The sequence below is a fragment of the Neoarius graeffei genome, chromosome 25, assembly GCF_027579695.1.
Source record: "Neoarius graeffei isolate fNeoGra1 chromosome 25, fNeoGra1.pri, whole genome shotgun sequence".
NCBI lineage: Eukaryota > Metazoa > Chordata > Actinopteri > Siluriformes > Ariidae > Neoarius > Neoarius graeffei.
In genome coordinates this window covers 10,690,469-10,716,211 of record NC_083593.1, presented here as the reverse complement: position 1 = coordinate 10,716,211, position 25,743 = coordinate 10,690,469, and the positions used below count along the sequence as shown (strand labels likewise).

The 25,743-nt window shown below is 41.9% G+C and overlaps 1 protein-coding gene across 3 annotated transcripts; it reads right to left on the bottom strand.

Annotated features, from left to right (window-relative positions):
* Nucleotides 1-311: 311 nt before the first annotated feature.
* Nucleotides 312-25,435, bottom strand: ykt6 (YKT6 v-SNARE homolog (S. cerevisiae)). Of its 3 annotated transcripts, XM_060908304.1 has the most exons (9): nucleotides 25,133-25,435; nucleotides 24,797-25,029; nucleotides 24,448-24,582; nucleotides 18,964-19,046; nucleotides 17,977-18,077; nucleotides 12,243-12,347; nucleotides 9,165-9,230; nucleotides 5,511-5,612; nucleotides 312-1,878 (listed from the first exon to the last, which is right to left on the bottom strand). In XM_060908304.1, exons 3-9 carry the CDS (start codon nucleotides 24,549-24,551, stop codon nucleotides 1,843-1,845), a joined length of 597 nt encoding a protein of 198 aa, XP_060764287.1. In that variant the 5' UTR covers nucleotides 24,552-24,582; nucleotides 24,797-25,029; nucleotides 25,133-25,435; the 3' UTR covers nucleotides 312-1,842. The 3 variants fall into 3 exon arrangements, with proteins under 3 accessions (XP_060764287.1, XP_060764286.1, XP_060764285.1); XM_060908303.1 differs by lacking the exon at nucleotides 24,797-25,029 and having other exon boundaries at nucleotides 24,448-24,617; XM_060908302.1 differs by lacking the exon at nucleotides 24,797-25,029.
* Between the last annotated feature and the right edge of the window lie 308 nt (nucleotides 25,436-25,743).

The window sequence follows — 25,743 nt, the reverse complement described above, 5'->3', positions numbered from 1 at the left end:
GACAGTGTAGAGACAGGAAATGAGCAGGAGAGAGAGATGGGGAGGGATTGGGAAATGACCTCAGGTCGGAATCGAACCCGGGTCCCTGGATTCATGGTATGGCGCCTTAGCCACGATGCCCCCCCCCCCCTTTCAAACCTTCTTCTATTAATTTATGTATTTTTGAGAAGTAATGTTCTCATTGTTGTTCCGGAATAACAAGCCTCTTGGTACTTTTGTTTTGAACTAGGAAACAGATCTAATAATTTCAGGTTGCTATCATTTTCATATTGGTTTCAGTCCCCCCCCCCAAAAAAAAAAACCCTCACACGTTCAGCAACATGGTGTTATTTCATTTTCACAGATTGCAAAGAACTTTCCTACTTGATACAATTGATGTTAATTATACATTTATACAGTGAATACATTTAAGACGGGAATAAGATCAAATCTACAGTACAAAGCAATTAACTGTGCATTGAACTGAAATTTTACAGTATATTTAATGCCAATATCACCCAACATGTTGCCTATAAACACTTTTAATGTACATAGAGGAGTATATTGTGCCATTCAATCATAAATTAAGACTGAATGAGCTGCAGGGATTTGGCAATTACCAAAAAGGCACCACAGAGCAGCTTGTATTTTTCTGACAAGGAAACATCTTGATTTACGTTGCATCGAGACACACACAAGCCACACGGATTGATCAACTCTGCATAAAGTAAAACGCCATCAGCTCACCAAAAAAAATTATTTGTTTTAACACCATGGAATCACAAGAATGTTCACACAATAAACCCAAACATAACACAGGTGTCATTTTTAAACAAACATCAGCCACAGTCTGGATATGATAGTCTTAAACCCTTCTCTGATGTACAAACAGGATTTTTAGGAGCTTTAAAGCTCCTAAAACGAACATTTCAGGATGAGGATTAGATAGTTTTAGTAGTTTTATAACTGCAGCTTGTGGTGAAAGGAATCGAAACATTAGAGATCCAATGTGATTCTAGACTCACGTCAACGTTTAGTATCACGGATGGAGAATTAGTTTGTTACGAAACGTAATTCAAGAAGGAGAAGGGACTGATTTCAGACGAGACCACACTTGAAATCTGACTATTAATAAAGCCAAAAAAAAAATCACTACCTTTAAACACCTAAGTGCTATTCAAATAAAGCTGGGAATGTGAAAATACAACTACATGTACAGTACATTTTTATTAACTGCTTACATTTTACAAAGATAAAGGATGTAGGCAAAGTAAAAGCCAGTCTGAAAAAAGAAAAACCCATACACTTGGTAAAGAATTTAAAGTACACACACGAAGACATTAGCATTCAAACCTGTTCATCACCCATGCACAATGCATTTTCAGTATTTAAAAAAAAAGGACAACGTTCTTCTCCCCCCCTACTATAACCCTTGACTTGAAAGGTTAATAATTAAGGCTAACAGTCAAACTGAATGCACAGCCGCTTAAAGTAAGGCACAATGGAGACTTTAGGTCTTGACCTTCTCTTTGTGCTGTGCATTTTCCATCCTAAACCCTGCGGACACCAGTCCCTGAGCGAACGGTCTCAGAGCGTGGAAGAAAGCGCGAACCCTCTTACGGTGCAGTTAAGTGTGGTGTAGTCTGAGAAATCAGTCCCTAAACCCATCTGAGGGGGAAAGAATACAATACAATACAAAAAATAATAATTCAGGATTCTCTCTATCCTCGACACTCACTACAAGGTCTCTGGAAGTGCTGTGTCTGCTCGGTGTCTGAGCCCAGGCTGCAAGAGGGACAGAGAGAAATAAGACAGAGGACAGAGATAAAGAAAAAGTGGTCCAGGAGAGCCTGATCCATCACGTCACATCACCTCACAGCAAGAGTTCTGCTTCCGTGCCTGACAGGGAGACAATGCAGATACATACAAGGTTAGTGTATATCATCTGAATTGAATCTATATACACTACCGTTCAAAAGTTTGGGGTCACTTTGAAATGTCCTTATTTTTGAAAGAAAAGCACTGTTCTTTTCACTTTAAACTAATCAGAAATCCACTCTATACATTGCTAATGTGCTAAATGACTATTCTAGCTGGTTTTTGGTGCAATATCTCCATAGGTGTATAGAGGCCCATTTCCAGCAACTCTCACTCCAGTGTTCTAATGGTACAATGTGTTTGCTCATTGCCTCAGAAGGCTAATGGATGATTAGAAAACCCTTGTACAATCATGTTAGCACAGCTGAAAACAGTTGAGCTCTTTAGAGAAGCTATAAAACTGACCTTCCTTTGAGCAGATTGAGGCTACGTTTACATTAGACCGTATCTGTCTCATTTTCTTCGCGGATGCACTGTCCGTTTACATTAAACCGCCTGGAAACGGGAATCCGCCAGCGTCCACGTATTCAATCCAGATTGTGTCAGCTCCGGTGCTGTGTAAACATTCGGAATACGCAGATACGCTGTGCTGAGCTCTAGCTGGCGTCTCATTGGACGTCACTGTGACATCCACCTTCCTGATTCGCTGGCGTTGGTCATGTGATGCGACTGCTGAAAAACGGCGCGGACTTCCGCCTTGTATCACCTTTCATTAAAGAGTATAAAAGTATGAAAATACTGCAAATACTGATGCAAATACTGCCCATTGTGTAGTTATGATGGTCTTTAGGCTTGCCATCCTTCCACTTGCAAGTGGTAAGTGATATGCGCTGGGATCACACACACAGCGGCTCAGTCCCGAATCACAGCTTGTGCACTTCACTCGCGCGCTCTGTGAGCTGCGCAGGGCCGGAGTGCGCACCCTCCAGAGGGCACTCGCTGTTCAGGGCGGAGTGATTTGGAGCGCAGGATGCCTGCGGAGCCGAGCGTACCCGTGTATTGGTATTGCTGTGTGCACGCGAATCGTGTATTGGTGTTGCTGTGTGCACGCTAATCGTTTTAAAACCGTTAATCTGATGATCCGCTGATACGGTCTAATGTAAACATGGGCTGAGTTTCTGGAGCATCACATTTGTGGGGTCGATTAAATGCTCAAAATGGCCAGAAAAATGTCTCGACTATATTTTCTATTCATTTTACAACTTATGGTGGGAAATAAAAGTGTGACTTTTCATGGAAAACACAAAATTGTCTGGGTGACCCCAAACTTTTGAACGGTAGTGTATGATGATGACTTAAAAAAAAAAAAAAAAAAAGTGTCATGTCCCCCACCCTATATACCAACTTTCAAGATATTGTCACGTTTTTCAAGTTCTGTTACAGGAAACCAACCCTCCCCTCTTTACACTGACCTCAGCAGCCCATGGCATAAACCCACCAGACCTTTGGTCCAGGTGAGCTAAAAATTAAAATCCCTCACATTTCTTAGTATCAAAAGGCACATATACGAACTTTCAAGACCATACCACTCAGTTTTTACGTTCTGATCCGGAAACAAAACCTACCCTTAAGACTAACCTGAGAGACCAAGTCTGAAATTGTTTCCATGGAAACATGAAAAAGTTTAATTTCTCAAAATTTCTTAGTATGAAAAGGCACATCTACATCACCTTGTTAACATGTATACCAAGTTTCAAATTCGTATCACGAATATTTTTGGATATGCACTCCGGGAACTAACGTTGCTCTTAGAAACTATTTTTTATTAATGTAAAAATTTGAAAAATACTTTTTTTTTTTCAAAAATCCAAAATAGCAAAAGGCACCAGTTCACATGTTGCTTGATATGTATACAAAGTAGAGGTCTGCGCGGGACAGAATTTTCAGTCCCGCTCCCGCAAAGAATTATGATTTTCAGTCCCGCTCCCGTCCGCCATATTTTGTCTCGCTCCCGCCCGCAAATCCCGCATGATACAGACGTTCGCGTTATTTCTCACGAAAGTTCTTGTCATTGGCTTGGGGAATTAAACATGCCGAGCTTAGCCGAGCTCTCCACTGACCGATCCTTCACCTAGCGCACGTAGCGAGGGTGCGCGTTGCCAGGCGGCATGTGCAGCTGAGGCTTTACAGAGATACCCAACACGCCTACCAAAATCTACAGTGGATATTAAGAATATTGTACATTGCACATAGCTTATACGTCACTCCTCACGTTTACATTCTAGGAAATCTTACTTCTGAAGCACTGTGAGCTTCACTAGAGGAGCTCTGCTCTTCTGCCATGATCGGAGATCTCAAACACGGAAGAGCGGAAAGGAATCGGAAATGTACGCGAGATTAGACCACATCCGCAAATTTAGGCATCTTAAAATGTTTTTATTAATGCCAAATAAAATATCCAGCACAAATTATATATGATAGACAAATTAATAATTTATACATTTTATTTTAAACACGTTTTTAGTTAGCGGGACTGCAGCTTATCACCTCTCCCACCCGCTCCCGCATTGTGCGCTCCCCCTCCCGCCTGCAATGAGCTTTCAAAATTTGTCCCGCGCCGCACTGCTTTGCGTCGGGTCCCGCGGGACTCCCGCGGGAGTGCAGGGCTCTAATACAAAGTTTCATGAAGATATCTGCAGTAGTTTTAAAAGATATTTCCCGGAAATGAAAACGTGACCGGACAGAACCCGTTTCTACGTATATCCCATAACTGATCGTGACTTTCTATACACCACAGCGCTGCTGAATCCTTAAACCTGATTAATATACTAATTCCGCACAGCTCAAATCTAGTTCTGGCTGCAAGGTTTACATTAACGTGCTCAATCGAACAACTTAGGACACTTGTACAGCAGACGTTTCATCTAAACATAACCTATGGCTTTCAGTTTTCCAAACACGGTGAAGCATGGTGGTGGTAGCATTAAGAGAGCCTTTGCAGGTCGTCTTTTCTCACAGGACAAGCTGTGCTTTTTCTTTAACAATCCAATCAACCATTAGCAATGGCAGTTGTGGTGGTGTAAGAGGAATAAAACGTCAGGATGTACTGTTACTGGAAACATTACCGCAGCATTCTTGAATATGATTAGTCAGGATGTGCGAATTATTTTTACACAAAGAACATGCTAATATAAACCCAATACGTTGTTTCTATAGCAACAGTGCATACACAGGGACTTGCAAGGCAGATGCGCCATATAATCCAAGACCAACAACAGACGGAATTAAAAGCAGTCGTTTAAGAAAGAAAAACGTATAGTCGGTGAAGTTTGTCAGGCAACAGAGAGAAAAGGAGAAGCTGGCGAGTGAAGGACTTGATCACGTCTGGCCTATAACAGAAGTGATGACAGGAACAAACTTCTCACGGACGTACCACAACACTAAATCTAAGTATAAACCGTTAAAAAGTGTGGCGTGATGTGATGTTCATGAATAAATTAACCTTGTAGTCACTGGCAAATAGCGAAGGTAAAAGCGGAAGGACTCCACTTCCGCTCCCGTGTGGTTACAAAGCCCGAGGACAGCGTTTGCCACTGCTGTGTACCGTAGATTGACCTGACAGATCCTGTATTATTTTGCTGTGCTGCTTGAAACCGTTTTTATTCCAGCATTGCATTTTATTCTACATGCAGAATCATTATAAAAGTACCAACCGTTTTGTAAAAGGCTTTTGATTGGTTTCCCAGGTGCTCAGATTTCTGTACCAAGTCATCCAGCTTTTCTCCTCTTTCCAGAAGTGACTCCATTGTGTTGTGCTGCAGAAGACAAAGCAAAATCACTGCCAACATACAAGTTGTTGTTGAAATCAGCTAATCTGTAGTTAATGTGCTTTACAAACACCAAAAGCCATGATGCTGGAAATAAATAATGCTGTGTTCACATATATACCGGTACGAAAGTGGTATAACTGTATCGATACAAAGTATACCGGTACAGTTTAGTGCATCTGTCCACACTAGCGAGAAATGTTTGCGGTTTTCTTTCACGGTAGTTGAAATGTTTCCGTGGTTACCGAGTAACTTCCTTCCGAGAATATGGCGGATGAAAGAACGTGTGTGTGCTTTTTGTTGTCAATGTACAGTCTGTATTTCTGGTGGTCATTTATTCAGTCGAATTGTATAAAACGAGCGAGGCAGTTGAGAAAGAAACAAAGAAAATTAATCTCCCTTTCTCCCCCCTCCCTTTCTCCCTCTTTCCTTCTCTTCCCCTCCCTTTCTCCCTCTTTCCTTCTCTTCCCCTCCCTTTCTCCCCCCTTTCTTTGCTCCATGTACAGTAGCTCCACGGTTGTTTCGTTTTTGCATGCGCATTATATTTGTATCGATACAGAACCGCTTCATCTGTCCACACTACAGCGAAGCGCTACAGTACCGATACGAAACCCATACATTTGTGGGTTTTGTACCGATACAGTTATACCGCTACAGTACCAGTATAGACCCTTTTCAGTCACGTGACCTTCGTAAACGCGACCGCCATTTTGGACATGTAGCGGACTTCGGCTCAAATCAGTTTGAATGCGAGGAAGGCGACAAACGAAAAACAAAAGAAAAAGGAGCGAGATGCAGAAAACACCTTCACTATCCAGCGACGTAGGGCATTTACAGGGCGAGCAGAGGGAGAGGTATTTGCAAAAATTGAGGTTAGCAGGCTTAGAGAACGACGTTTACCTGCTTCCACCAGGATTGTTCACTGACGTACGGAAGTACACGAAGCCCTCGTCTTTACCTGACTTCGGCCCACATGATCTGTATACCTATGTCGTTAAAAACCCATCGCCATACACATACACGCCAACGTCCGAGGTTCCGGAGCGCGCTCCGGCTTGCTCCAGGAGTGCTCCGTCCGAGGTTCCGGAGCGCGCTCCGGCTTTACTGGATTTACTAGTTTACTGTAATTATGATCCGGCAGCTATTTACACCGGATCCAGTGTAAATAGCTGCTGGAGCCAACGTCTGAGAATTAAGCAGCGCGGTCTGGCTTGCTCACCCTCAAATTAAGCAGCGTGCTCCGGCTTGCTCCCGGAGTGCTCCGGCCAAGGTTCCGGAGCTCGCTCCGGCTTGCTCGCCCTCAAATTAAGCAGTGCGGTCTGGCTTGCTCGCCCTCAAATTAAGCAGCGCGCTCCGGCTTGCTCCGGAGCAAGCCGCTTAATTTGAGGGCGAGCAAGCCGGAGCGAGCTCCGGAACCTCGGCCGGAGCACTCCGGGAGCAAGCCGGAGCACGCTGCTTAATTCTCGGACGTTGGCTCCGGCAGCTATTTACACTGGATCCGGTGTAAATAGCTGCCGGATCATAATTACAGTAAACTAGTAAATCCAGTAAAGGAAAAACTTGAGACTGAAAGGTTTTAACAGTCATCCAAATGACTGAACGTAAACATTGCTACAGTAACATACCAGCTATTATGATGTTGACATTAGCTAGTCAACAATAGCTACTACAGAAGAACAAAGAGGTTACAATGGGTTATTTTAGCCTATTTGGTTACACACTCGCCGCCACAGAATGTTAACAGCAATGTAATGCCTTTTCTGGCTAATTTTATTCGTCTTACCTCCAACAAAGTGGTCACTACACAAGCGTTGGCATGCCGAGGGCTGCCAATCTTTCCTGTTAATGGCCGCTATCCATCTTCTCCGTCGGGATCCGATAAAATAACAACCCTTGCCTTGTTTGTTGATGGTTACTACATCCAGGTGCACAACAATATAGTGGCATGATGGAAGTCTTGCTGAAAATAAACACTTCCTCTGCTGCCGTTCCTCAATGTTGGCTGTGGTAAACTACTGGTAGTACACGTCCAAAATGGCGGCCGCGTTTGTCGTGACGTCACGTGAAAAGGGTCCATAGAGGGATTTCACTGACGTCACCCGAAACCGGAAGTAAACAGACCCTGCGCCATTTTGGAAGACCAACAAACTCGTGATTAGGGGGAAATAACGGCAGCGGTATGTGAACCCGCGAGAATAAAGTGGAGTGGCAAACGACTTAAACAAATCTGAGCTCTTGTATTTATGATTTATTGGCCCAACAGTAGACTTGAAAGAAACCTGTGTGAGACTTGGCAAAAAACTGTGGATATAATGGATAAGTCTGTGCATGATCTGTGGACACTTTGAGGTAAGCAAACGCAAGAAATTCAGATTTAAAACATGCTAAATTGGCCCCAAGTTGATAACTGGATGAGGAGCAAGCCTCCCAGACTTCTACAATTTATTAATAATAATTTAGGATGGTTTGGGGCTTGCTCTCCCTACTATTATATAAATAAAACATAGTTGTTGTGTAGGCATATATCATAAATACCATATGTATAATTTGGATAAATTAACCTAAATTATGGATCCCTTAATAGTAACAAAAAGTATTAATTTTTCAACTGAAAAGATATATTATTAAACAATAAATATCAACAAGATTACCTTGGCCATAACTCTGTGTAGGTTATTCTTAATAACAGCTGTAATATCACGAACCAAGCCACTAACAACATAATTGTAAGCCTGTAGCCCTTTGTAGGCTTTCAAGTCATCAGCAGTGTAGGCACTGGGTGTAAACAACAAATAGTTTACAATGTCTGGGTAGCAAACAGATGGCAGAATTGGTGTCCGGTCCTCCTTATGTTTCCATTCTCCCTTGCCGCGAGTCTTATCATATGGGTCAAACCCATCAATCACAGCCAGTTTCTCCACATACCGTGCCCTTTCTGCAGCTGGTAATGTACTCACATAACCAGAATTATCAGCCATCGTGTCACTTTACTCTCGCTCGTACTTTGTTTTATATTGTGAGTGCATGTACTTGGTCTTCCAATATGGCGCCTAACAAAATCTCGCGGCGCGGTGACGTCATGCGGTAGCCCTCTATAGTTGCTAGTGTGGACAGGTGTTGTGGTACGAAAGTAGTATCGTATCGGTACAAAATCCCTAGTGTGGACAGGGTATTAGCTGCAAAGTCGTTACTAGATAAACTGTTTATACGATAAGATGTAAGGTATCGACGATGTATCAATAACAAAAGTATTTTACACGTTATTTTTTTAAGCCTTCAGATCCCAGAGCTAGCCACAGAAAACAGGGATGTTTTGTTATTTAAAATGATTACCTGATAGTATCTACCAGTGCTGAACTAAGAAAGCAGGCTAGAATAACTGGGCGGGGCTTAAAAACTGAAACCACTTCCAACAGGAACAAACCGGAGTTCATTCTCGTTCTCACACTCACTTGACAACACCGATCGGATTATGAAATATGCAAAAAATGCCTTTTAATAATTTATGACTGGCAAGTTGCTTACGTGACATTTACATACCAGAATAATTTTGGTTTCATCCAGTTCAGCTTGCACTTTGGTCATGGCATCGGCTTCACGCGGGTTCTGTGGGAAGAATAACAGCTTTATGAACGAGTCGTTCTTTTGAACGCCTTGTAAACGAATCAGACAAATTCATTCATGTTGAGAAATGTAATGGTCACTTAAAAATGGTTTACAGCAACTTGTTTTCGCACACCTTTCATCGTGGTTGTGTTATATTTTGCTTATGCGATTCTAAACGTTCTAAAATTCCATCAGTGGTTCTCAGAGAGTCTGTGAAGCAAAGCCAGGGGTCCAGGATTTTGTTTTTGGTACAGCGGCGGAAATCACAACCTCTCATTACCAAAGCTATTACATCGAGTCCTTTTAGTTGGTCATGTGAATCACTCAGATTGGTTTGATACCCCCCCCCCCCAAAAAAAAGGAGGCAAATAATGTCAACTTGTGGAAAGTTAAAGAATAAGAGGAATAAAAATCTCTGTGGCTCCACGAAATAGCCAGAATATTATTGTACACATCGAAATGAGCCTATATTTGAATACAACCCCGATTCCAAAAAAGTTGGGACAAAGTACAAATTGTAAATAAAAACAGAATGCAATTTATAAATCTCAAAAACTGATATTGTATTCACAATAGAACATAGACAACATATCAAATGTCGAAAGTGAGACATTTTGAAATTTCATGCCAAATGTTGGCCAATTTAAAATTTCATGACAGCAACACATCTCAAAAAAGTTGGGACAGGGTCAATAAGAGGCTGGAAAAGTTAAAGGTACAAAAAAGGAACAGCTGGAGAACCAAATTGCAACTCATTAGGTCAATTGGCAATAGGGCATTAACATTCTGCGCCGACAAATAGTGGAGCAATATCAGAAAGGAGTTCGACAGTGTAAAATTGCAAAGAGTTTGAACATATCATCATCTACAGTGCATAATATCATCAAAAGATTCAGAGAATCTGGAAGAATCTCTGTGCGTAAGGGTCAAGGCCGGAAAACCATACTGGGTGCCCGTGATCTTCGGGCCCTTAGACGGCACTGCATCACATACAGGCATGCTTCTGTATTGGAAATCACAAAATGGGCTCAGGAATATTTCCAGAGAACATTATCTGTGAACACAATTCACCGTGCCATCCGCCGTTGCCAGCTAAAACTCTATAGTTCAAAGAAGAAGCCGTATCTAAACATGATCCAGAAGAGCAGACGTCTTCTCTGGGCCAAGGCTCATTTAAAATGGACTGTGGCAAAGTGGAAAACTGTTCTGTGGTCAGACGAATCAAAATTTGAAGTTCTTTATGGAAATCAGGGACGCCGTGTCATTCGGACTAAAGAGGAGAAGGACGACCCAAGTTGTTATCAGCGCTCAGTTCAGAAGCCTGCATCTCTGATGGTATGGGGTTGCATTAGTGCGTGTGGTATGGGCAGCTTACACATCTGGAAAGACACCATCAATGCTGAAAGGTATATCCAGGTTCATTGTCATTTCATGTATCCATTGTCATTTTCCAACATGACAATGCCAAACCACATTACTGCATCAATTACAGCATCATGGCTGCGTAGAAGAAGGGTCCGGGTACTGAACTGGCCAGCCTGCAGTCCAGATCTTTCACCCATAGACAACATTTGGCGCGTCATAAAACGGAAGATACGACAAAAAAGACCTAAGACAGTTGAGCAACTAGAATCCTACATTAGACAAGAATGGGTTAACATTCCTATCCCTAAACTTGAGCAACTTGTCTCCTCAGTCCCCAGACGTTTACAGACTGTTGTAAAGAGAAAAGGGGATGTCTCACAGTGGTAAACATGGCCTTGTCCCAACTTTGAGATGTTGTCATGAAATTTAAAATCACCTAATTTTTCTCTTTAAATGATACATTTTCTCAGTTTAAACATTTGATATGTCATCTATGTTCTATTCTGAATAAAATATGGAATTTTGAAACTTCCACATCATTGCATTCCGTTTTTATTTACAATTTGTACTTTGTCCCAACTTTTTTGGAATCGGGGTTGTAGGTAGATTAAAGTGCATATGTCCCTTTACACACTCATCCAGAAGGGTAATTTTGCACAAGGCCATCTGTCTACAGCAGAAAAAAAATAAAATAACAAAACACGCCTGGAAAAATCCCAAGGGAGTCTGGAGCCAGATTCGTGACGCTACCTGCGGAAGCGCCAGCAGGCTGCGAGAGCTTTGCACGGTTTCAGTGCACAGCCTGTGTAGACCAAGCGCTCCCATTTCTCTCTCATTGTCCGGTCTTTTGGGAAACGATGAGTACTAATCCCATCAAGATTGGTGTTGCTACACCCTCCTACAATACATCTGTTAACCATTTTAATAATTACGCGATAACGTTGAAGAAATTTGCAGAAAAACCACCAGGTCGTTTTCTCATAAGCAAACCAGCGCTGATGTACGATTCAGGACGGAGGCGTCACGCACGCGACGTCACGAAAATCAATGTTTCCTGGGAAATCCAAATGCAAAAGTTTTTTCAGAGGCGGACCAATTCGCCTCAAATGGCTCGATTTCAACTGAATTTTTCTGGTATTGCGCAAGGTAAAAAAAAATTGCAGAGAATGCAGAATGTTACAGATATTTGACCAAAGTTTAATATAAAATAGGAGAATTACATTGATCTTGCTCCTGAATTTACCCGTGATGTGCACTTTAACGTACGTTTATTCAATAGAATTTGGACTGAGAGCGTGTGTGGAACGTGTCTTGCTGAAAAAAGTTTAAGAACCTGTCTTTGACTATAAAAACATCCTGTTGGTTTCCTAACAGCCTTCTTACCTCACACAACCTAACGCTGCGTGTACGAGACCTTCACGGAGTCTTTTAGCAGGAAGATAATCGCCCACATTTCCAAATTATAGTTTATAAATTTGCTAGTTTAAGATTTATAATTCTTCAAAGCAAGCTAACTGTTAAAGGTTCACATTTTGCTTGACATTGATGCACTTAAAAAAGGTGCTTCAAAGAAGATCAATTCGTTTCCACGCAACATATTCAGGCTTAAATGCCCATTAAATTACCAGAGACGTGCATCTCTCTCACCTGATACTTAGCCAGGTAGCTGTCTAAGGCAGTGTACTGAACAGTATTTGGTGAGCCTGAGGGCCAGTCGATGCTGCTCACTTGCCGGGCGAACTCCTCCAACACCTGCGACAGAGGCAAACCAAATTAAAATATTCAATGTACATACAGTGAGAGTAAAAAGTATTTGATCCCTTGCTGATTTTGTTGGTTTGCCCACTAATAAAGACATGATCATTCTATACTTTTAATGGTAAATGTATTCTAACATGGAGAGACACAATATCAAAACGAAAATCCAGAAAATAACTTTAAAGAATATATTTTAATTGATTTGTATTTCATTGAGGGAAATAAGTATTTGATCCCTCTAGCCAAAAAGCACTTAATACTTGGTGGCAAAGCCTTTGTTTGCAAGCACAGCGGACAGACGTTTGTTGTAGTTAACCACAAGGTTAGCGCACATATCAGGGGGAATTTTGGCCCACTCTTCTTTGCAGATCCTCTCTAAATCATTAAAGTGCCATTCCACCATTGGATGTATTCTTTGGCATAAAATACAATATATTTTATGACAACATGACTAGACAGAGAAATCTTTTAGCTTCAAAATGATATATCAAACATAATTTTTTGACAACGACAAGTATATTAATTTTGCGACCAAAGTCACCTACCCTTTTAATTTCCGCGCGGTAGTGAAACGTGAGGTCATCGGCAGGTTCCCCTTCTTGTGTACCACGTCACGTGTGACGTGGCACAGATTATCAGCAATGGCGGATAGAACACGATTTCCACTTGTCGATTGCTGTGCCGATATTCACCATCGACCGTCTCCTTTGGGCATCACTTGCTATTTTCCTTCGCTTCTTTTCCCAAGCTGACAATCGCGTTCTATCTGCCATTGCTGATAATCTGTGCCACGTCACACGTGACGTGGTACACAAGGGGAACCTGCCGATGACATCACGTTTCACTACCGCGCGGAAATTAAAAGGGTAGGTGACTTTGGTTGCAAAATTAATATACTTGTCGTTGTCAAAAAATTATGTTTGATATATCATTTTGAAGCTAAAAGATTTCTCTGTCTAGTCATGTTGTCATAAAATATATTGTATTTTATGCCAAAAAAAATACATCCAATGGTGGAATGGCACTTTAAGGTTGGTGGGCTGTCGCTTGGCAACTCGGACCTTCAGCTCCCTCCATAGATTTTCGATTGGATTGAGGTCCAGAGACTGGCTGGGCCACTCCATGACCTTAATGTGGTTCTTCTTGAGCCACTCCTTTGTTGTCTTTGCTGTATGCTTCGGGTCGTTGTCATGTTGGAAGACCCAACCACGGCCCATTTTCAACTTCCTGGCAGAGGGGAGGAGGTTGTCCCTCAGGACTGCACGGTACATGGCTCCATCCATCCATCTTCCCACTGATGCGGTGAAGTAGCCCTGTGCCCTTGGCAGAGAAACACCCCCAAAACATAATGCTTCCACCTCCATGCTTGACGGTGGGCGCAGTGTTCCTGGGGTCATAGGCAGCATTTTTCTTCCTCCACACATGACGAGTAGAGTTTAGGCCAAATAGTTCAATTTTGGTCTCGTCTGACCACAGAACCTTCTCCCAATCACTTTGTACATCTTTGAGGTGATCATTGGCATACTTTAGGCGGGCTTCCACATGTGCCAGGGGTACCTATCGGGCACTGCAGGATTTTAATCCATTGCGGCGCAAAGTGTTGCCAATTGTTTTCCTGGTGACTGTGGTCCCAGCTGCCTTGAGGTCATTCACTAACTCCCGCTGTGTGGTTGCAGGCTGATTTCTCACAGTTCTCATGATCATTGCCACCTCACGAGGTGAAATCTTCTGTGGAGCACCAGACCGAGGTCTATTGATGGTCATGTTATACTTCTTAAATTTTCTCACAATTGCACTAATGGTTGTTACTTTAATACCCAGCATCTTGCTAATGTTTTTGTAGCCCATTCCAGATTTGTGCAGGTCAACAATCCTGTCTCTGAGGTCCTGAGAGAGTTCTTTGGTCTTACCCATGTTGGAGAGTTTGGAATCTGTCTGATTGTCTGCTTCTGTGAACAGGTGTCTTTCATACAGGTGATTAGTTGGAACAGGCGTCTTCAATTCAGGTAACAAGTTGATTGGGAGTGTCTGAGAAAGCCAGAACTCCTAATGCATACTCGGGGATCAAATACTTATTTCCCTCAATGAAATACAAATCAATTAATATATATTCTTTAAAGCTATTTTCTGGATTTTCGTTTTGATATTCTGTCTCTCCATGTTAGAATACATTTACCATTAAAAGCATAGAATGATCATGTCTTTATTAGTGGGCAAACCAACAAAATCAGCAAGGGATCAAATACTTTTTACTCTCACTGTATATGAAAGCAGATGCTGTGAAACAGCTGCTTTAGCACTCCATACAAGGCAAATCCTCACAGTTTTCACTCTGAACAAAATTCTGCAAGTCACTCACTAAAAAGTCTTTGTAACGGAGTATTGATTTGCAGTGACCCTTATCTCCAAGGAGACAAATGAACCCGAAGCAGGACAGCAAAATAAATGCTTCCTATCACATGACAGAGCCACAGGTCTTTCCTTTAAACTGTCTGGATAGGATTCCTCGGACACGGCTACGAAGCACACAATTCCTGCAAGGTGACTTTGAAGGCTCAGGGATCCTTATCTTTTGAACACCATTCGCTTAAACAGGCAACAACGTGAATGCTTTTACCTTTTACTTCCAACTTACTACTCGCTCTCTGCCCCTCAAACCTGGCTGATATACAGTTGTGTTCAAAATAATAGCAGTGTGTTTAAAAACGTGAGGAAAGCTCAAAATCCTTCTAATAGTTTTTATTTCCATGCATTGGGAACACTGCACATTATATTCTACATCAAAACATGAAGAAAAATGTATGAATATTTTAATTACTTTACAGAAAAGGAAGAAAAATGAACATTGGGCTGTTCAAAAAAATAGCAGTGTCTGCATTTTTCATTACAAACTCCAAATATTTACTGTATAAACTGAAAAAAATCTTAAGGATTTAGTATTCCTGTGAATCACTAAACTAAGACCCCGTCCACACGTAGCCGGGTATCTGCTAAATCGAAGATATTTTTCTACATTTTGGCCTGTCATCCACATGAAAACACATCAAAAACGAATATTTAAAAAAACTCCGGGCAAAGTGAAGATTTTTGAAAACTCCGTGTATGCCTTTTCGTGTAGACAGAGATAACCGGAGGTTTGCGTTTTAGAACGTCACAATCTGCGCCAAAAAAATGACAACAAATCTGCCCTGACGTCAAACGTGCGACCTTTGTTTACTGCAGAAGCCAGATTAAGCATGGACTTAAGCTAGCCGCGCACCACGGCGATCCACGCGGTACCGAACCGACCCATTTCAGAGCCGACTCCCGACAGGGCACGCACATATCCCCCGACTGTTGACGAGTGCAGTCGCGATTGAAGCGACACGTGACAATAGCTTTGTGATTGGCTATTGGACATAGTTACTGTTAAATCCAACACTTGAAGATGCTACAGGCTGAATTACAAATGACACAACATGGAATATGTAGCGCACTATCTAGGCTGCATGAGCTATTATTTCCAACCTTAAATAGTGCACTTATATAGGGGAGTTAAAGCGATTTGGAATTCAGCCACACAACTTGAGCAGAGTGGCTTTCCAGCCCACTGTGTCTATGGATAAAGCTTCAGTCTATGGAATTACAGTATATACCTGCATTAGGTGCTACCAACACGTATTTCTCGCGCTAGAAATTGTGTTTAATGATGTCACGTGTTATATGCGAAAGATATGATTGGTTATTGCTAGCGACTCTCGCCGATCAGTCTGGCTCCCGATTAGTTTTTCGAATCGGCTGTGAGATGAGTCGGTACCATCGAAAACTAGTCTTTACGCCTGACTCGCGACTTCAGTTGGCTCGGTACGCTGAAAATCGGTGTAGTGTGCGGCTAGCTAAAGAGTAATGGATCGGAGTAGTGCCTTGAAAGCGTTAATTATTGTGCAGGTGCTATTTACATGTTTAATTTTAGAAGCCCAACTACTGCTCCAAGAGCACAGGCGATGTGATTAGGGGGTAGGATTTGGGGAAATAATGCCATCTACAGGTTTGGAATGCTTATGAATGTGATTGAAAACGCAGATGTTCGGTTATGTGTGGAAGGGATTTTTTTCGAAGACGAGGTGGTGTGGATAAAACATTTTTATAAACGGAGGGGGGGAAATGTTCGGTTTTAAAAATACCCGGCTACGTGTGTACATGGCCTAATATTTTAGTTGTATAACCACGGTTTCTGAGAACTTCTGGCACCTGTGAACAGGTATTCCAGCCCAGGATGATTTGACAACATTCCACAATTCCTCTGCATTTCTTGGTTTGGCCTCAGAAACAGCATTTTTGATGTCACCCCACAAGTTTTCTATCGGATTAAGGTCCGGGGATTGGGCTGGCCATTCCATAACTTTCATTCTGTTGGTCTTGAACCCTGATGCTGCTCGCTTACTGGTGTGTTTGGGGTCGTTGTCTTGTTGAAACACCCATTTCAAGGGCATTTCCTCTTCAGCATAAGGCAACATGACCTCCTCAAGTATTTTGATATATGCAAACTGATCCATGATCCCTGGTATGCGATAAATGGGCCCAACACCACAGTAAGAGAAACATCCCCATATCATGATGCTTGCACCACCATGCTTCACTGTCTTCAGAGTGTACTGTGGCTTGAATTCAGTGTTTGGGGGTCGTCTGAAAAACTGTCTGCGGCTCTTGGACTCAAAAAGAACAATTTTACTTTCATCAGTCCACAAAATGTTTTTCCATTTCTCTTTAGGCCAGTCGATGTGTTCTTTGGCAAATTGTATCCTCTTCAGCACGTCTTTTTTTTTAACAGTGGAACTTTGCGGGAGCTTCTTGCCGATAGATTAGCTTCACACAGGCGTCTTCTAATTGTCACAGTACTCACAGGTAACTTCAGACCGTCTTTGATCACCCTGGAGCTGATCATTGGCTGAGTCTTTGCCATTCTGGCTATTCTTCGATCCATTCGAATGGTAGTCTTCTGTTTTCTTCCACGTCTCTCTGGCTTTGCTGTCCATTTTAAAGCACTGGAGATCATTTTAGCCGAGCAGCCCATCATTTTCTGCACTTCTTTACAGTATACGTTTTACCTCTCCAATCAACGTTTTAATCAAAGCACGCTGTTCTTCTGAACAATGTCTGGAACGACCCATGTTTCTCAGGTTTTCAGAGAGAAATGGATGTACAACATGTGCTGGCTTCATCCTTAAATTAGGGCCACCTGACTGACATCTGTTTTTTCACAGAATGAATGACCTCACTAATTAAACTCCACACTGCTATTATTTTGAAGACGCCCCTTTCGCTTAATTATTCGATTACACAGACTCGGGAGCATGCATATCATGAATGTTGGGTCTGTTGGTTTTCTATGACTCTACTACACCTACTGGTAAATTATTTGCCATGTAGTAATATAATTTCCACCAAAAACAGTGATTGATCTGGTTAGTCGTGTTGGACTGCTATTATTTTGAACACAAGTGTATCTGGCAACCCGCAAAACCTTTACACTACTAACTAATCTGAACATTCTACGATTCCAGATGTAGCACGAAAGCAGAGAAGAAACGGTAACAAAACCGATTCAACAACTCAACTTGTGTTAAGAAACACACAAGCTCACCTTATCGAGCAAAGTGAAGCACACTCTGGAGGGATACTCATTATCTGCGATCACCACTCCGCCGAGACAGTCGTTCCGGACGTACACATGACACAGGTATTCTGTGGAAACAGCAAGTGAGAAATACAAAGTTTTACCATGTCTAGAGCACGCAGCTCTTTCTGGATAGCCATTTTTGTTCATAAAAAAAAAAAAAAAAATGACAACAGGAAATAAAAGGTGACATATCAAAGTGGCGTAAGGAATGAAACAAGGCATGATGCTTTAGGAAAAATAATCAACTATGTACAAGAGATGTACTCTTACCACTCCAACGATGGCTATTCTCCTAGAACAGCACGTCCTGGAGTGTTCTATCCCCCCCCCCCCTTTTTTTTTTTTAACACCACCGCAACTTGCCAAATAATTTTACTGAGTAAACATTTAAAGACGTGGAACATCTGTAAACCAAGTAATCACATTAAACAGCCATTTACTTCGCGGCTGCTCTTTCTTCTCTGTCATGAAGTTAATTACTCAAAAAAAAAAAAAAAAAAAAAACGTAGCTCGTCATGTCACAAAGCATCCTGAAAAATTTCCCACATCGGAAAAGTTGAAGTGACAGCTTTACTTCTGATACTGGAGACTCCTTCCGTAAAGGATCAATAAATATTTTACAGAAAACGAAGCATTTATGTTGTGTATTAATACTTCTGCACATCCTGATTAAAGTAAGCAACATGGTTACCAGGGAGGGGAGGAAAAATAAATCATGATGCAGACTGAACAGGAAGCGACAACAGCTGGCTAGAGTCGGTCCTTGGCTGTAGATAAACATCAGCTTGCCAATTTGTTGTTGTAATTACTGTGAACCTCCAGCTCAGTCATTTCATCTTCCAGCTACAGCGAGAGTAATGAGTGGTTTGGAAGAAAGTCATATGCTTGTGCACAAAGCACGAGCAAAAACCAGTGTTGCGCTTCAGCATCACCCAGCAAACTTTTACTAACCTTGTTCTTTGACAGACGCACGGCTTCCTATTGAGGAGCGCTCGACTATCAGGCTGCTGGTGAACGTCATGAACTCTTGTACACTGAAAGATAAGATTTAGTGACACAATTCAAGACACATTTCCTATTGGGTAGGCCAGTTACTTGACCTGATGATAATTACCTGAGCTGAACGCCATTCATCGTAAGATTATACAAATCATATAATAGCTAGCCCACTTTTACATATGGAGAGGTGGAGTAATGGCTTTAAAGTTCCAGAGATGCTCCGATAATAGTCATGTTCAAATCCATCATGTCGGTACACATCTAGAAAATTATGCCATATTTTTGCCATTTTAAAAATGACCAGTAGAAACAACCAATTTATTTTTTCTCATATCTGTCTGGAAAATCCTATCCTTCCTCTTCTGCATACAGACCCCCGATGAATGCAGAGCGTCACTGTGATTGATAGGGCAGAGAGATGTGTGCCACCCCTCCCTGACAATACAGCCAATTTTAGTCTTGGACTCCATGCTACAAGATGGCCGTCGCATCATCGGGATTCGAATTTGCAACCTCCAGATAGCACAACAAACAATTTACTTGCCAGTAATTAAATAAAACAAAACAGTTTTATTTAATGACCGGCAAGAACAGCATTCGCTGTATTATCTGGAGATCGCAAATTCAAATCCTGATGATGCCACAGCCATCCGTGGCGCAGAGTCCAAGAGACTAAAATTGGCCGTGCTCTCAGGGAGAGAGGGGTAGCACGCCTCTCTCTGCTCCATCAATCGAATGGTCATTTAATTAGGACAAAAGTAATGGCGCCATATAAACCGAGAACACTTATGGAAAACTTAGCACTCACTAATGATTATTAATATTGAATATTTTTGTTGGCGAGTCAAAATAACTTCAGTTTTCGCCTTTCATTTCACATGAAAATTATTTCCACTTCTGTTTTTCAGCCTTTACTTACGAAGATTGTTCATTTCATGCTCACAGCGGTCTGTGCGCCTGACCTTTTATGGAGTTTTGTGGGCGTGACTACATGCAAACAAGCTGTGTAATCAACACGCAGGTGAATGGGGGGGGGGGGGGGGGGAGCAGCTTTTCTGAAACTTTTTTAAACCAGCAGATAATGTTAGTTCAGTTAAATGGATAACGCAGTTAACCTTTCTTGTGGCCCAAGATGTTTTAAACATCAAAGTCAAAGTCCTTCCCACGCCATGTGGCGCATAGGGCGGCACCGATCTCCGTTTCCATAGCCTTCGGCCTCTTGCCTATTACATAGTCAGGGTTACAGTGGGGGGCTCGTCTTATGGTAACCGTGAGAGTTTGACTCCCCACTTGCATCTGTATTGCAGTGTGCCTTGCCAAACGACAGTAGGTACCATTTTTATGATGGTCTTTGGTATGACCCGACTGTGAGCAGAACTCACGATCTCCCGATCGAGAGGCGGACATGCTAACCACTAGGCCAACTCGCAGTACGTTTTAAACATGATACATTGTTGTCATATGATCTAATGATTAATGATCAAGAGCAACTTGTGTGGCTACAAGCCCCTTCAACAATCCGTTTGTACTAAAATCAGGTGCGTGTACAACAGTATTCATCAGGGCTCTACGTTAACTTTGAGACATGGTTGCCTATTCGGGCAACCATTTGTAGAAATCTGGTTGCCCGAACTCAGAACATGGTTGCCCAAATATTACATCATATTATTTTTTTATTTATTATTCAACCTTCTCAGACGCTGTCTTTATCAACAAGCATTGACACTAGCGCCCCGTGCGAGCAATGCGGTAATTAGTCATGTAGTGAAGGACATACCAATAGAACACTGAATATGCACTACGCGATAATTATTAGCAATGGGAAACTGCATTGCGAGCCCGCGATGTGCAAATGTGAATTCCGCTAGTTGTTGAACATCCCGTAATGATAACATGGACGCGGTCTTTCCGAGTCAAACAATCGCAAATCGTGATGGAATTCATCATAATATGAATGAATAAACATCGTTTTTCATGCAAGTTGACATACTTGGGTAGTTGCCCGATCGGGCAAGCATTTGTGAGAGTCTGGTTGTCCGAATCTATTGAAATGGTTGCCCCGGGCAATCGGGCTACTGTTAATGTCGAGCCCTGTTCATGAGATTTTTCATTTTTCAAAGTATCAACTTCAACTTTCAACTTTATTGTCCCCAAAGGGGCGACTGAGTGTGCAGCAAGACAACAAACACATATAGACAACACAACACAGGACAGACCATAAAGTGCAATTGGTCATTAAAAGGTTAAAAGAAAAAAATAAAAACATCATAATAAAGTAAAATCATCATCACACCATAAAATGCCATAAACACCACCAGAGATCAAATCAAGTGATCAGTGAGGATCTGAGTTTAACAGGGAAATGGCACTGGGGACAAATGAAAATCTAAATCTGTTGGTTTTGACAGAGGGGAACCTAAAGCGTGAACCAGATGGAAGTAGCTGGAATTCAGAGTGGAGAGGGTGGGCAATGACAGATAAAATAGACTCAGCCTTCCTCAAGGTGGCTTTCTTGTACAGGTCAGTGAGGCTGCTCTGCTGGGCACCTATGATTTTACCACTGACCTTCACAATTTTGGCGAGGGAGTTTTTGGCTTTCACACTGAGGTTATTAAACCAACAAGATATAGAAAATGATAAAACTGATTCAATGTAGGATCTATAAAAAAAAGTGTCATCATGGTTTTGTCAACATTGAATTTAGCTAGCTTACGTAGACAAAAAAGACGTTGTTGGCTTTTTTTTTTTACATATGTGTTCTATGTTAATATTAAAATTTAACTTATCGTCAATCCAACTACCCAAGTACTTATAAGAGTCTACCCGCCCACAGCCTGCCCCTTGATGATAGTGGTCAGAGCAGGGAGGGGGTTGCGCCTAAAGTCAATGACCATGTCCTTTGTTTTTGTGACATTCAGGTGAAGGTGAGAACTGTCGCACCAGGCAATAAAATCATCTAAAACAAGACCATGATCTGTTTCATTTCCATGGAGAAGGCTAAGAATAATTGAATCATCTGCAAATTTCAGTATGTGTCGGTTTGCATACTGATTATGGCAGTCATCAGTATACAGAATGTAAAGCAGAGGAGACAAAACGCATCCTTGAGGTGATCCTGTAGAGGATGTCATTTTTTCAGAAAATACCCCATTTACCCTCACCTGCTGGGTTCTATTACAACCCCGATTCCAAAAAAGTTGGGACAAAGTACAAATTGTAAATAAAAACGGAATGCAATAATTTACAAATCTCATAAACTGATCTTGTATTCACAATAGAACATAGACAACATATCAAATGTTGGAAGTGAGACATTTTGAAATTTCATGCCAAATATTGGCTCATTTGAAATTTCATGACAGCAACACATCTCAAAAACGTTGGGACAGGGGCAATAAGAGGCTGGAAAAGTTAAAGGTACAAAAAAAGGAACAGCTGGAGGACCAAATTGCAACTCATTAGGTCAATTGGCAATAGGTCATTAACATGACTGGGTATAAAAAGAGCATCTTGGAGTGGCAGCGGCTCTCAGAAGTAAAGATGGGAAGAGGATCACCAATCCCCCTAATTCTGCGCCGACAAATAGTGGAGCAATATCAGAAAGGAGTTCGACAGTGTAAAATTTCAAAGAGTTTGAACATATCATCATCTACAGTGCATAATATCATCAAAAGATTCAGAGAATGGGGCGGCACGGTGGTGTAGTGGTTAGCGCTGTCGCCTCACAGCAAGAAGGTCCGGGTTCAAGCCCCGGGGCCGGCGAGGGCCTTTCTGTGTGGAGTTTGCATGTTCTCCCCGTGTCCGCATGGGTTTCCTCCGGGTGCTCCGGTTTCCCCCACAGTCCAAAGACATGCAGGTTAGGTTAACTGGTGACTCTAAATTGACCGTAGGTGTGAATGTGAGTGTGAATGGTTGTCTGTGTCTATGTGTCAGCCCTGTGATGACCTGGCGACTTGTCCAGGGTGTACCCCGCCTTTCGCCCGTAGTCAGCTGGGATAGGCTCCAGCTTGCCTGCGACCCTGTAGAAGGATAAAGCAGCTAGAGATGATGAGATGAGATTCAGAGAATCTGGAAGAATCTCTGTGCGTAAGGGTTAAGGCCGGAAAACCATACTGGGTGCCCGTGATCTTCGGGCCCTTAGACGGCACTGCATCACATACAGGCATGCTTCTGTATTGGAAATCACAAAATGGGCTCAGGAATATTTCCAGAGAACATTATCTGTGAACACAATTCACCGTGCCATCCGCCGTTGCCAGCTAAAACTCTATAGTTCAAAGAAGAAGCCGTATCTAAACATGATCCAGAAGCGCAGACGTCTTCTCTGGGCCAAGGCTCATTTAAAATGGACTGTGGCAAAGTGGAAAACTGTTCTGTGGTCAGACGAATCAAAATTTGAAGTTCTTTATGGAAATCAGGGACGCCGTGTCATTCGGACTAAAGAGGAGAAGGACGACCCAAGTTGTTATCAGCGCTCAGTTCAGAAGCCTGCATCTCTGATGGTATGGGGTTGCATTAGTGCGTGTGGCATGGGCAGCTTACACATCTGGAAAGGCACCGTCAATGCTGAAAGGTATATCCAGGTTCTAGAGCAACATATGCTCCCATCCAGACGATGTCCCTTTCATGGAAGACCCTGCATTTTCCAACATAATGCCAAACCACATACTGCATCAATTACAGCATCATGGCTGCATAGAAGAAGGGTCCGGGTACTGAACTGGCCAGCCTGCAGTCCAGATCTTTCACCCATAGAAAACATTTGGCGCATCATAAAACGGAAGATACGACAAAAAAGACCTAAGACAGTTGAGCAACTAGAATCCTGCATTAGACAAGAATGGGTTAACATTCCTATCCCTAAACTTGAGCAACTTGTCTCCTCAGTCCCCAGACGTTTACAGACTGTTGTAAAGAGAAAAGGGGATGTCTCACAGTGGTAAACATGGCCTTGTCCCAACTTTTTTGAGATGTGGTGTTGTCATGAAATTTAAAAAAAAAAAATCACCTAGTTTTTCTCTTTAAATGATACATTTTCTCAGTTTAAACATTTGATGTGTCATCTATGTTCTATTCTGAATAAAATATGGAATTCTGAAACTTCCACATCATTGCATTCCGTTTTTATTTACAATTTGTGCTTTGTCCCAACTTTTTTGGAATCGGGGTTGTAATTAAAAAGTCCAGAATCCACCCCACTAAGCCATGGTCCAACTTAAAATTGCTAATCAGCCTATCAACTAAAATGTGTGGTAAAATAGTATTAAAAGCAGATGAAAAATCCACAAATAAAATCTTTGCATGTGTGTTGCTGCCCAATCATGAGCGCATTGGGGAAGTCTCCCATGTCTGTAATGTCAACAGAGCAGAATTGTAAATTGTAAGACGTCATAAATGAAACCCTGGTGTACCTACGGGTAAGAGGTGATCACCTACCTGGATCTCTGAAAAAAACTAAATGAAGACAAATCGTAGGCTGCTTTGAGAAGGTTGGCCTTGGTTGAGCCTTTGTACAGCACACACAAGCTGTAGAGCTTCATGGTTCTTATTCAGCCTGGGTTATCAGCAGACCTGAGACAGACAGACAGACAGACACCAGTAGGACACTGACAGAAACCCCCTCATATTAGCACACTGACCAAGTGACGCTCATTAAGATCTATATTACAGTCTTTTTTAACCAAATTAGTTAATTCCAGAATTACATCCTGACAGTGCTGGAGATTTAAATACTTTCGGATTACTGGGTGCTGCTCATTCTCTCAAGAAAAGGATTAGCGCATACCTAGCATTTTATTAGCATAGCCGGATGTGTTATTTGTCTCCACCCGTTTTCAGACAAATTTCAGCATTCGGATTGGCTCCTATGATCCCGTCTCCATCGCTCTGATTGGCTAACATTGCTTACTCACATTCAGGCTCCCAATTGGACCGTGCCAATCCTGATTTCAGCCAATCCGAGTTCAGGAGGCGGGACTTGTCGTAATACTGGTAGACGTGTCACTTATATATTTCAAGCTAGCAAAAATAAATAAATAAATAGAAGTAACCCAAGGCAACAGAACAAGTATTATTTTCACAACAAGAGCAACAATGTTCACGGTGGCATTTAAAATCTTACCTGTAAGGTTTGTTGTGGGGAAAACGAAAGCTAGCTCAGGTTAATTCCAAACAGACTTCAACAACTTGTGAAGCAGCTAGCTCCAGAGGCTAGCCGGGTTGCTAACTGTTGCTAATCCTCGGCTTTAATACAGTATAATACAATAACTCATTCACTGAGAAATGAGGAAAAGCATATTTTTAAAAACATAAACACGACTTCAATCTATTATTCGAGCGACACAGATGATAACCTTTAACGCCAGATATTCGTTTTGTGAATCTTGACTGCTAACTGGCTGAGAAGTCCCCGTTTAGGAAAGGCTGTGTTGCAAATTGCTTTGTACTTCCTGTATTTGTGCACTACAAAGGACAAGAAATAATGGCGTCACGTCCTATGTAGTGCACTCGATATGGAGTAAGATATCATTTGGGACGTGGCCACTGGAAAAAAGTACGACAGCATTGAGTGGATTACAAGATAAAAGTAATGTGATATCAAAGCGAAGAAATATCTCTAGAGCAGATATTTAAAAAGAAAGTACACAAATATTATTCAAATACAGTATTAAGCTTATTATTTAAGTGTTTACAATAATATTCTGATATTTATTAAAGATATGGGGCATTATT

Bases quoted from the DNA above. Each gene is read 5' to 3' on its own strand.
- ykt6 (XM_060908304.1), bottom strand. From the start codon at position 24,551: ATGAAGCTCTACAGCTTGTGTGTGCTGTACAAAGGCTCAACCAAGGCC. The intron at 18,078-18,963 runs GTTAGTAAAAGT...CTGTTTCCACAG, and splicing joins TGCGTCTGTCAAAGAACAAG to AATACCTGTGTCATGTGTAC. The intron at 5,613-9,164 runs GTATGTAAATGT...TGTCTTCTGCAG, and splicing joins ATGAAACCAAAATTATTCTG to CACAACACAATGGAGTCACT.